This window comes from Lutra lutra, chromosome 10 (assembly GCF_902655055.1).
Source record: "Lutra lutra chromosome 10, mLutLut1.2, whole genome shotgun sequence".
Taxonomy (NCBI): Eukaryota; Metazoa; Chordata; class Mammalia; order Carnivora; family Mustelidae; genus Lutra; species Lutra lutra.
The window spans coordinates 52,082,184-52,095,299 of record NC_062287.1 but is presented as its reverse complement, the minus strand read 5'-3'; the positions used below and the strand labels follow the sequence as shown (position 1 = coordinate 52,095,299).

General features: G+C 39.1%; 1 protein-coding gene and 1 non-coding gene across 4 annotated transcripts in view; one reads left to right on the top strand and one right to left on the bottom strand.

Moving 5' to 3' along the window:
* The window catches only part of NARS2 (asparaginyl-tRNA synthetase 2, mitochondrial), a 139,330-nt gene extending 128,348 nt beyond the window's left edge, over positions 1–10,982 (bottom strand). For 2 of the 3 annotated variants that reach the window (XR_007121062.1, XM_047692625.1), the window contains exons 1-4: positions 10,463–10,982; positions 7,134–7,243; positions 6,197–6,317; positions 3,687–3,827 (exon numbers count right to left, since the gene is read on the bottom strand). Coding sequence is in view for 1 of the 3 variants with exons in the window: in XM_047692625.1 (XP_047548581.1) it covers positions 3,687–3,827; positions 6,197–6,317; positions 7,134–7,243; positions 10,463–10,603 (513 nt within the window). In the remaining 2 variants the exon portion in view is untranslated. Of the gene's footprint in view, positions 1–3,686; positions 3,828–6,196; positions 6,318–7,133; positions 7,244–10,462 lie in introns of those variants that run through there. The other variant, XM_047692626.1, reaches the window with a different exon arrangement.
* LOC125080223 (U6 spliceosomal RNA) lies at positions 2,977–3,082 on the top strand. Its single transcript, XR_007121256.1, has one exon. It is a non-coding gene; the product is annotated as a U6 spliceosomal RNA (small nuclear RNA).
* Positions 10,983–13,116: the final 2,134 nt, after the last annotated feature.

The following is a 13,116-nucleotide window of genomic DNA, read 5'->3' as shown; positions in this document are numbered from 1 at the left end:
ATACTAAGGCCCATGCATATCACTCAAAAGCTCATGGATTGTATTTTTCTTTTGCACTCACACAAAGTAAGCATCATTATTAAATCAGAATCAACAAGAAAGAAACATGACAACAATTGCTAGCCACTGGCAAAAAAGTGATAGGAAGACAAAAAAAAAATCCATAAAAAAGCAGTCACAGGAACTCAAAGACACAATAGTCTGGGGTCATTCAATAGAGAGGAAAAGAATACACACTGATGGGCTTCTAGGTCCTTGCCATACAGAAGAGGGAAAAATATGATACTCAAATGAAGAATCTGGACTCATCAAGAAAGGGCAAACTCTTCTACTGGCTCAATTAGGAAGCCAGGGAAATACGTAATATATTTTAGGATAACCTCCACTGGAAATTGGAAAAAAACTGTGCCTAACTATTCTGTTATGGGAGGAACTTAGCTTTTCTAAATAATTCATTCTTGAGGATTCTAGATATCCAAGTTTTAGTACATAGCAAATTTGTCAATTTTATGAACAAACCAACTTATACACAAAATACTTTTGATACTCAAACCAAAAAAATGACTTTCTAGTCTAGAGATATTAGGAAAAAATAGCACCTAGAACAGTACCTTTTTTTAAAATTTAATTTTATTTTTTTTTCAGTGTCCCAAAATTCATTGTTTATGTACCACACCCAGTGCTCCAAGCAATATGTGCCCTCCTTAATACCCACCACCAGGCTCACCCAACCCCCCACCCTCTCCCCTCCAAAACCCTCAGTTTTAAGTTAGGATACTTTAAGGCATGAAACTCTTAGATTTTAAGTCTTTTTTTTTTTTTAGATTTTATTTATTTATTTGACAGAGAGAGAGATCACAAGTAGGTAGAGAAGCAGGCAGGGTGGGGGGGGAACCAGGTTCCCTGCTGAGCAGAGAGCCTGATGCAGGGCTTGATCCCAGGATCCTGAGATCATGACCTGAGCTGAAGGCAGAGGCTTAACCCTCTGAGCCACCCAGGTGCCTCTAGATTTTAAGTCTTAAAATCTTTTAGGGATTCTAAAGTAGTAAGTCACAAAAATAGTACCAAATACTAAATAACATAAAACTATTTAATATGCCCTTTAGTACTCTGTGATTTCAATTCAATCCTAAGTGTTATACATACAAGTGGTAACAATATAGAATTATCAGGATTATATATTCCAGGATTTCACAATTAAAAAGCAAATTTATAGCACTCAAAAATTACCTGCAATTGTACCTATAACCAACAGTACTAAAACTCATTATTTGCAACCACTTAAAATATCATTTTGCTTGCTTATAATATTATTTTTTTAATTTCAGATTTTCTGTTTGTTATTTTTAAATTGTTTACTTATTTGTCAAAGCTTCCAGTAATAAATGAATAAAGTAGGTAAAGCTCACTTGTTAATGGACTGCCAATATCACCACCTAGTGGCCAGAAATCTATAAAACTTTCAGTATATAAGAAGGTCTACTTTATCCACTGTTTAAAGTCATATGGGGCAAAAAACATTTTTAGATCTGAACAAATTTTCTGTTTGTGTGCTTCAAGCACTACTGAAAAGCCATATGGAAGTTGCATAAGAAAGTTTATGAGAGCATATGGAAATGTACCCTTTCGAACTATAATAGGATGACATAGTATAATGTGATTATTTTTCTTTGTTTTATTCAAAACTGTATGCTTCAAAGCCATGATGCTCTTTAGCTGTTTCACCAGAAACTAACTCTGAAGAAGCTTTTCAAAGAGCAAGAACTCTCTTGGTAAACTACGATAGGGCTGGGCCTGCATGAATTTGGATGCACCCAAGAGAAGAGTATGATGCTAGACAATCAGCTGGATCTGGAGAAATGGCATAGAAAGGGGTCCAGAACCACTTGGAATAACACTGAACTTCATCTTCTGGGTCACTCCTGATCTTTGGGGCCCTTCCATCCACATGGGGGAAGGTCCCTTCACCTCATCAACACAACTATGTTCCCCTGTGGCCTTCCCAGGTAAGGGGACGTAGCTGACAAGCAAAGCTAAATAAGAAAAAATGCCTTTAGGTGCCTACCAATCTATTTGATTAACACCAATAACTTTTCAAAAGTAGTACTTACCACATATAAAATATGTCTATGACCAAGATGGAAAAACGGACCAGATTTACCCTCCCCCTTGAAACAACTAAAAACAAACAAACAAAAATAAAACTAAAAACCCCACCAAAAAAAAACCACACAAAAGGATGGTTTTCAAGACCATGGATATCAGACAACAAAAGACAGCGATCGCTGAGGTAGGAAACAAACTTAGTGAACCCTATCAATAGCCTTGCTTAGTACTTTGAGATTGTCCAGGCCATAGCAGGAAGAGGAGGAAAATAAAGTGGAGCCCAGCACATGCATGTGGGAAAACTATCATAGGCCAAGGACAGAACCATCCAGAAAGATTAGAGGAAACAATGCCTGGGAAACAGTACCTGTTCCCACAAGCCAGACTGGAAAAGCTCAAAATTCACAAGACACTAGGTAAAGTACTCAGGAAGGCTTTGCCTGAGTAGTGGAAGTTAACTAGCCCTAGACTAGTTAACCGGCCCCATTCACCAAATCATAAGAGTAAGATCCAAAAGGTTCAGAGTTTTCAAGTAGCTTAACTGCACACCAAAACAAAGCTTTATAATATCCAGGATGGTAAAATTTTCTGTCTGGCATCTAACCAAAGACTGGCATATATACAAAGAAGCAAGAAATCATAACCTGTAATGAGACGACAAAAAGCAGTAAATCAAAAATAAATAAATAAAAATAAAAATAAAAGCAGTAGATCAAAAAGGACTTAACTAACAGACATGTTAGACATAAAGACATAAAACAGTTATTAAACAGCTATTAAAACTGTAAAAGTTTTAATTAAAACTGTATTGTGTATGTTCAAAAAGTTAAGTAGAGATATGGAAGATATTTTTTTAAAAAGGTCCAAATAGTGCTTGTTTTGGCAGCATATATGCTAAAACCGGAATAATATAGAGACATGAGCATGGCCCCTGTGCAAGGATGACACACAGATTCATGAAGCAGTCCATATTTTTCCAACAAAAGGGGGAAAAAAAGGCCCAAATCAAACATCTAGTTATGAAACCTACAATGTTAGATGAAAAACGCACTGGATAAGAATAACAACAAATGAGTCATCATAGAAGAAAACATCAGTAAGCTTGATGACCTAGCAATAGAAACTACCCCCTAAAAAACACACAGGGAAAGGGAATTTAAAAAAAGAAGAGAACATCAGTGAGCTATGGAGGTATCATTAAGTGGCCTAATATATGGGCAACTGAGGTCTCCAAAGGGGGGAGGTAACATAAATTTTGAAGATGCAATGGCTGAAAAACCTGAGGAAAACTAAAACACATAGATCCAAGAAACTCTACAAGGTCTAAATGCAAGGAACAAAGAAAACTGTGCCAAGGTACCTCATAATCTAATTGCTCAAAACCAGCGATAAAGGGACAAGCTTAAATTAGCCAAAGAGAAAAGTACCATGCAAGTAAAGGGTGCTTGGAATAAATAATTGTAACTAACAGAACTTTCAGGATAATACTCCAAGGTTACAATAATTCAACTTTTACACGAGAAATAACAGCTGGGCGGGGTGGGGGGGGGGGACAGCTAAAAGCACACAAAGCACCTTACCTTAAAGAAAGAATGAATAGCAGCCGTGGCTTCACTGCGAACCCTCAGTATAGAAGCCAGAGCATTAGTTCTACATCTAAGGTGAGGGTATTGTCTCAGATACTCCAGAGGATGCCTCTCTTTATATTTCAAAGGGAAAGCCTGCCAAAAATTGGAAAAAAAAATGAAAAGCTAAAAAAAGATAATGTTCTATAATAACAGTTTCCAGGACACTGGTTAAACACTAATGCTTCAGAACAAAAATAAAAAATCTTCCTTCTCTGTTTCTTAAGATAAGTGAATATAGTCGACATTAATTCCAAATTAGTAGATTGGTAGGTAGAATCAGAGATGTGGGTGTGACTCTAGCTTTACCACTTACTAGGTGTGGAACCTTGGGCAAAGTTAATATTACTGAGGATAATCTGTTATTTATCAAATTTTCATCCATTAGCTTATATCAGTCACTACTTACAAACAGAAAGATTAGGATATAATTATGCAAAACAGCCCACTGTTTGGCACATAAGAGTTCAGAATATTGTAGATATTAAAGATTATGTTTTCTACAGCTGTGTACACACAGCTGGTGTTCAATTTTAAAAATCACCCAAAGGTCTTGAAAGCCCATAATCACTTATAATCAATTGGCACTGTTTTTCACTGTTTATCAACATGTCTAAGAACATGAAGGAGGGTCAACAGCTTTCTGTCATCTGGCAGAGAAATGTATACTTACAAAAATTTCAAATTATGACTCTATGTAGAAATATTATACCCTGCCCACCCTCATGTTTCAAGCTTAAGACAAAAACAAATCTTCAGACCAAAACCAAAGTTCCAGAAAAAAGGTAACAGAAAAGCTAAGTAAAAAAGCCAAATGGTAGCTTATTCCATATAGTCTTATCTATTTCTTTTAGTGCACATGCTAATTTATTTCATAAGAGAAATAAGTACCACATCTACTTAAGTCAAAAAAAGACCACATTAACAGGAGTCTGGGGACTGCCTGGGGATCAGAATTCCCTAATATCTAAATACTTAAAAATGAAGTTGAAATCAAGGGGAAGAGAAGGTGAATGACAAAGAGAGAAGCCAAGAGAGAAAAATTTAAGAAGCGTTAAACACATGGCAAATTTTAATAATCATTATATCCCTCTAAAAAAGCAAACCCAAAAATGGTTACCATCTTCAATTCCTGAGTTCCAAAATATTTTCACAGTCCACTATTCAGAAATCTTAGGACCCAATTCCAGATTTAACATGTCAATTAGCATGTATTAGTATTTCAATTAGTATTTCTTGAAAAATTATTCAGAATGACATTTTTTTTAAAAGGTCACCATTTTTCTCTTATTTCCTTGTATTTGTTTTCCTCCAATTATCCAAAAGAAATCAAAATGAATTAAAATGATGCAATTTCCCTATACTTCCTCATTTTTTGTTCATTAAATACTTGAAGAGAAGTATAGCACAACTACATGGGAGTCAAATGGCTAGTACATCAATTTTAGCTGTGGCACTAGCCAGCAATATCACCTTGGGCAAGTCAGATCACCTGACTGGGCCTCATTTTCTCCAATTCAGAAACTGGATTGATAACCTATGATTTTATACCCTCTAACCTCTTTATCAGGTGATAAATAAAAGGAAGTAACAAAGACTCTTGCAAAAATAGGCATAAACATGTCTTTTTTTTTTTTTTTGAAAGAGTGCACGCGAGAGTGAGAGTGCACAAGAACAAGAGAAGCAGAGGGAGAAGGAGAGAGAAAACCAAGCAGACTCCCAGCTGATTACGGACCTGATGGGTTTCTTGATCTCAAGACCCTGAGATCACAACATGAATTGGAACCAAGAGTCGGAATCTTAAACAACTGTGCCACCCAGGCGCCCCATACATATCTTAATGTAGGATTTCTTATCCGTGCTCAGCCCGAGCATTATGGCACTCTAGCAGTGTCCCACAGAATTTTCTGTGATAAATGGAAATGTTCTGTATCCATGCTATCCAGTATGGTAGCCAGCAGCTGCCTGTGACAACCAAACACTTGAAATGTGGCTAATGCCACTATGGAACTGATTTTTTTTAAATTTAATTTTGATTGATTTAATATTAAATTAGTTAACATTAAACAGCCACAGGTGGCTAGTGGCTAAGGTACTGGTCCAACACAGTTCTAGATCCTGTAAAAGTCATTTCTAGGCAGGGCTTTCCTAAGAACATGGTCTGCTCGATGTCTCTGTCACTACAACTAACTGGGCATCCTCGTAGAAGTGGCAAGTTTCAACTGTGACAGGCATCCAAAGAGATGCAGAGATTAATACTTCACCTTTACTCATAAAACTCAGCCATCTACGTACTTTTTGCTACACTCTCTACATTCCTCAGCTCTATAGCCCGTTTCGATTATCTGCGAAGTCCAACTGAAACATGCTCTAAGTGCCATCTTCCCAATAATCACACTTAAATCAGACAGCTAATGTTTTACATTAAGACTAAATAGTCCCCATTAAAGTATTAGAAAGCATACCTTGGCATCGCAATTTCCAACAACTTCAATTTTTTCTGCCTTCAGTTCCACATTTTGCTTTTTGGATAAACTTTTTACCAGCTGCCCTTGAACTTCCACAGAACTCCCAAAAGCCAGTTCTCTACAGTAACCAAAAACCAGCATAGACAAGGTATCATTACCTGGAACCCTCATTTTAATACAAAACTTGCTATCATTCCAATATTTAATGAAGCCTTAGGTTTTACCCTTCTTTGGGCAGCAAATAATTGCGAGAGGCTGAAGCAAAGAATAGATACGGGATATTATTATGTGAAGATGTTAGAAAAAGAAAGGCCTCCATCAAAAAAAAAAAAATTAAATCTTGCCATTTGCAATGACATGGATGGAACTAGAGGCTATTATGCTAAGTGAAATAAGTCAATCAGAGAAGACAATTATATGATTTCACTCAGCGTGGAATTTAAGAAACAAATCAGGGGAGCATAGGGGAGCGGAGGGAAAAATAAAACAAGACAAAATCAGAGAGGGAGACAAACCCTAAGAGACTCTTAATCATAAGTAACAAACTAAGGATTGTTTAAGGGGATGGGGGTGAGCGCATGGGGTAACTGGGTGATGTAATAAGTACTGTATATTATTTAAGATCAATGAATCACTGACCCTTAAATCTGAAACTAATATTACGTTAATTAACTGATTTAAAGAGAAAAAAAAGAAAAAGAAAGGCCTGAGCTTGAAAGATCTTGATTCCAGATATTTGGACTTAAGCCTCAAAACTCTGAAAAGTAGATTTGTTGAGAAAGATCACTCAGGGGGCAATATGAACACTGGATTAGAGAAATGGGGAACAAAAAAAAAAAAAAAAAAGAAATGGGGAACAGAGATGAAAAGGAAAAAAAAAAGGTTCTTTTGTTATTTTAAAAAAAAACCAAAAACCAAAAAACAAAAACCTCACCTACTATCAACGCTTGAATCTGCTACAACCTGAAGGCTTTCCAAAGATGATCCATCATTTATATGCAGGAACAATATTTCCTTCTGGGATCGGACTGAACGAATCCATCCCTAATAAAGAGTAATTTCTAAATGTGAGTTTAAAACACACAAACATTTTACATTTTCATTACACATGCACATGTAAGACTAAATGGAAAAAACTAATATCCTGAATCCTGTCTTAACAAATCAATCGCTTTTAGCTCACCGCTAAGCATATATAATTCAATATGATTCTTATCGCAGTGAGATACAGCTTTGACATCACACTTTTTTGTTTTGTTAATAAAAATCACCATTCTGAATAGATGCCTAACATTCCAGGAGGTGAAGAGCCTAATTCACATCATCGATTTCCCCAATATTGGCTATTTCACATATTTCTTCCTGCCCCTTGCTCCTTTTTGCCACCACAACAAATAACAGGACACATACTTTCGCCCTTGTCTCCTTTTATATAAAATTCCTAGAAGGGAGATTATGTATACACTAGAAACATCTCCATTGGATTTTTGTTTCCCTTTTAGAATGTATCACACAAAGTTCTCAAACAGCTTTTCATTGTGAACATATATTAAGTAGTACATAAGCTTTCAAAGACACTCTGAATTCACATGACAGGTACGTGTGAATACAAATGAGAGGTATTCCAGTAGACCAGTACAATTAAAAACAGGTCTCAAAGATAACATCCAACTTAAATTTAACTAGCAAATAAATGGGAATATTCTATCAGACACTGAACAACTGTGAAACTGACGGTGTTTGATTAACTATCAGCCATGCTTGGGAAAAGGGAGATGATTCTACTTACAAAACTGTATTGGGGGCACCTGGGTGGCTCAGGTGGTGACCTCAGGGTCCTGGGATGAACCCCGCATCGGGCTCCCTGCTCAGCCAGGAGTCTCTTTCTCCCTCCCCCTCTGCTGCTCCCCCTGCTTGTGCTCTTGCTGGCAAACAAATAAAATTAAAACAAAACAAAACGGTATTGACCCTTAGCTGTGTTCCCACCATAACCTACAGACAATGCTATTAAAGCTCTTCTCTTACTTATTTGCAGGTCCACAATACTTTCAAAGTTTAGGAACCATGCTTTAGTTGCTTTGAAGGCAATGTCAAGCACAGAGTAGATAGTCCATTAATGTTTTTTAGTGAAAAAATATCTACCATGCACTAAAAATCTACTGTGAGAAGTGTTTTACTACCTTCATGTACTCTCATCACTTCTTCACAACAACTCTGTGGTGTGAACCTTTCCTACAAGTGAAGAACCTGGGCTCAAAGAAGTTAAATAACTTGCTGAAGATCACACTGCTTGTTAACATAAAGCCTGAATTTGAACTTTTTTTAGGGCTACACTAAATAAAGTATACATTGCCTCAGTCTCCTATACAAGGCCTTTCACAATTGAGTGTGCCCATCTTTCTGGTTTCACCTGCCCAGGCTTCCCTGAAGGCAGCTGCGCTCTGGTCAGGTTCAATCAATAGTAATTCCTAAAGCACGACTGTCTTGCTTTTCACTTGTTAGTAAAAGCTAACATTTGTGAAGCACCATTTAAAAATGTGCTTCTGTTCTAAGCTCTTTATAAATATTTTACTAATTAGTCCTTACAAGAACTTAATAAAGTGAGTATTAGAGATGAAGAGCATATTTAGAGAAGTTAGGATAATCTAAATAATTAACATCACAGTTCCCAAGTAATAGAGCTAGAATTCAAATACAGTTCTTAGTTCAAAGTTCAAGTTATTACCAAACTTCTCTAGAATGCTATCTCCCCCCGCCTCCCACCCCTAGTTCCTCTGCTTGAGGAACTCCTATCCTTCAGGACTCAAGTGAAATGTCACTTAATACAAGAAGTCTTCCTTGACCTCACATAGTTAAGGACGTCCCTCTATATTTTCTCAAAATTTTTATACCACCAATACTAATCACATTGCCCCAATTACCAGTCTTAACCATTAGACCAGGGCTGACCCACAAAAACATAATGTGAGCCACATTATGTAATTCTGCATGCTTTAGTGGTCACACTAAAGCAAACAGGTAAAATTAATTTTAATACTGTATTTAACCCAGTTATGCCCCAAATATCAATGTTTAATCAATATATATATTGAGATATTTTATATTTTGTTCTCCAAAATTGGTGTGTATTTTACATTTACAGTTATCCTTCAATTTAGACTAGCTGCATTTCAAGAGCTCAATGCCACAAACGGCAGGCAGTTACTAGCTTAGACCGCGCAGCATTAAAATGAAAGCCTTTAACATAAGCAGTAGCTTTTACCTTTGAATCCTTTCTAGATTACCACTCCCAAGGGATCATTAAGGTATGTATGTCAAATAAATAGATGAATGGAGAAGGTTTTGGTTTGTATCATGGAAAAAATATGAAACCCAAAGAAATGCAGAGAGGTCACACTGCTAAAAATCAAGGATATCCGAGGACAACAAAAATAACTTCATCAGTGTTTCAGCGACCTATAAAAAATGGTCAAACCACCTTGTTTGGTCTACTCCCTTAAGGGAATATCTTCTATGTGGAGCTGTTGCAACTGATATTAACAAGAGAAATAAAAGCAGCCAACATTTGACGTGAGCCATTGTTCTAAATGTCTTAATACCTATCACCTCACTTAATCTTCAGGACTCTATAGGTTAAGGCTATTAGATTCATTGCCATTAAGAAGGAAACAGGTATAAAACACATATGAAACATGCTCATAATTCACGAGCCACTTAGTGGCAGATTTGAACCTAGGCAGCCTAACTCCAGAGTTTCAAACTGCTACACTCTGCTCTTTCTCCTAACGTATTAAATATATCATACACAACCCCCCATTTTTAGGCCTTGGGGTTGTTAAAAGTTGAAAAAAAAAAGCCATTGTTTAGTCGAACGAGTATTTACTGTCACACATGTGTGAACACCAAGACCGTTTAAGACACGGTGTCATTTCTCAAGGAGCTAGCTCGAGGCAGGCACTATTAACTATGGATGTTCATTATGAAGGATAAAGGAAGAGAGGCTCGTACGTTTATTCTGCTGTATGACTAACAAGTTTACAGATAATGTCCCACCGGGAAAGCAAAGTTCCAGACTTCACAGGCATCCCAACAGTTTTGCAAAGAGCAATGGTAGGCAAAGAAAGGAGTAAAGTGTGAACGCACGCAGTTGACCACATTTTCTCCTTTCCCTGCCTGTCATTCCTCCTGACAAGGCAAGCCTAGTCGTGGAGGTGCCATTTAAGTCATTAAAAAGAAAAGCCCACCCCCTTCCCATACACCAACCTGAACCTTAATGCGCTCCCCAATCGTGTTCTGGGCCCCAAGGGCATCCCGCACGCTCAGTCTGGATGAAGGTTTGTGTCTCGGGCAGGGAGTGGAGGAACAGGAGCGCAGGGCTCGGACCAGGCACCGGGCCCCAAACATCGCACCGCCGCCCCAAGCCCTCCTCGGGACCAGCCCCGATCGCGGCGGGTGCGGACCTTGCCTATGGTGAACCTCCCCCTCTCGACTGCTCCCCAATTATGGGCTGCAGCCCTGCACTCAGGCACTCCACGCCCCCCAACCTCGGCTGCTCCCTGTCCCTTCAGGGGCTCCAGGTTTGTCTCCACAGAACCTCCACTGCGCTTCCCTCTCCCGGGACTGGGCGGAGCGGAGACAATAGAGTCAGCGGCGTAAGCCCCCCAAAAACCACGCGCTGTGGCCGAGCGAGACACCCCACCGACTCGCGTAGTTTCCAAACCCACAGCCCAGACCGCCTCTCAGAGCTGAAGCAAGCGCGACAGCCGCTACTACGTTACACGCCAACGTCAACGTCATCACGCTACAAGGAGGTTGAGAAGGAGCGTGCGCAGTTCTGACCCCAGTTTACGGAGAAGGCGGGCCAAAGGCAGGTGCAGGCGGAGTGGGGAGGGAGCGGGCCAGAAGCTCAAAAGGGGCGGAGCTAAGGCATTCCAGCTGTAGGTGTCCTTGCTGGGGCATATGGGGAGCACACCTGGGATCGTGCCTGCCTCAGAGGTCTTCATTTGTAAAGCTTCCAGCTGATACAGATGAACACTGAGAGGCAAGGAGTGACTGAGGCAGAAGGAAAGCCTCCAGGAGATTTAGGTGTTGAGAGGATTAGCCTGAAAATATCAGTCGTTCTTAAGTCGTAGATCCTTGCTTACATCACAGTTGTGTGGTATCACACTTCCAAACAGACAACTGCATAAAAGGGTGATCAGTTCCCTGGCGGAGGCCAACTGTAGGATGCCAGAGATAGATTGCTGGAGAAGGTAGCCCTCTAACTACTAAAGAGTAACTGAAGAGACCTTGTATATGCAAATCAGAGAAGGCAGACAAACAATGTGAAGATGTTGGAGACTGGAGGGAATGTCGGCCATTGCCTGCTGGATTCTCCAAGTCTCTCTTTTTTCCAACACAATTATCTGTACTTGTTTGAACTGGAAACAATAACCCTTTCAAATTTATCCACCACCCCCTCCTAAATTAAAAAAAAAGTTCTATAGTTCACTGACAATCATGAAAAGGTTTCCATCCAATTAAAAGATAGAAGTAAGGGATAGCAACTTAAAGTTGTTGCTATTATTCATTTTACAGATACAGGAACGTGGGCACAGAAAAGGGAAATGACTTGTTCAAGGATATACAATACATCCTATAAATGTGAGATTTAAACTTAGAAATTCCAGCTCCATGCACTAAACTATTATGCTATAGAGTGTCTCAGGGTGGGAAGTAAAATCACTGTCCCTTCCACCAAAAAGCTCATGGTCTAGACATGGGGAATGACAACAAAAGAGATTATTGCAATATAAAATTATAAGTACATATAAATATATAAGCCAAGTGGAGTGGTAGTCTAGAAAAGGAAATAAACTGAATTTTGAGGAGTATCAGAAATTTGCAATACTGGGGGCGCCTGGGTGGCTCACTGGGTTAAAGCCTCTGCCTTCAGCTCGGGTCATGGTCCCGGGGTCCTGGGATCTAGCCCCACATCGGGCTCTCTGCTCCACGGGGAGCCTACTTCCTCCTCTCTCTGCCTGCCTCTCTGCCTACTTGTGATCTTTGTCTGTCAAATGAATAAATAAAATCTTAAAAAAAAAAAAGAAATTTGCAATACTGGCATATAAGAAAGAGTATTTCCTGCAAGGTGAACATGAAAGGTTGCTAGGAGGGCAAACAGCCTGGAAGAATTGTAAAATTGTTCTCAAGACATACTAAAAAATATCTGCCACAAAAACACTAGAGCTCTTAGCCACTTCTTGAACTTTTTGAAAAGATGGCTCAGTAGGATCATGCGACTCTTGATCTTGGGGTCATGAGCTCGAGTTCCACATTGGGTATAGAGATTACTTAAGTAAAAAATTTAGGGGCGCCTGGGTGGCTCAGTGGGTTAAGCCGCTGCCTTCGGCTCAGGTCATGATCCCAGGTCCTGGGTTCAAGCCCCACATGGGGCTTTCTGCTCAGCAGGGACCCTGCTTCCTCCTCTCTCTCTGCCTGCCTCTCTGCCTACTTGTGATTTCTCTCTGTCAAATAAATAAATAAAATCTTTAAAAAAAAATTTAAAAATATGGAAATGTCCAAATACCTTCAGAATTATGTAGCTGTGGGACTTAAACAACAACAAAAAAATAAGAATGGCTTTGGTGTGTTGGCTACAAAATCTGGGAAGAATACGATCACAGCATTAATGTGTTTTTCAATTCGTATCTCCCGTTTGACTATGCCTACCTTGTCCAAGGGATGAAAAGTAGTGACCAATTGGCTCATTTCCTTCCCAGCCTGTTTTTCTGTCTTGCCTTCTTTCTCCACTCTTTTCCCCTCAATGTGTATTTTAAGAACTGTGGTCCTTACCACAGTGATCCTAACTTCCTTTACTCTCTCACCTACTGGTTGTCTAAGCCAAAGGGTGAATTCATTTCTAAGCAGGGGACCAG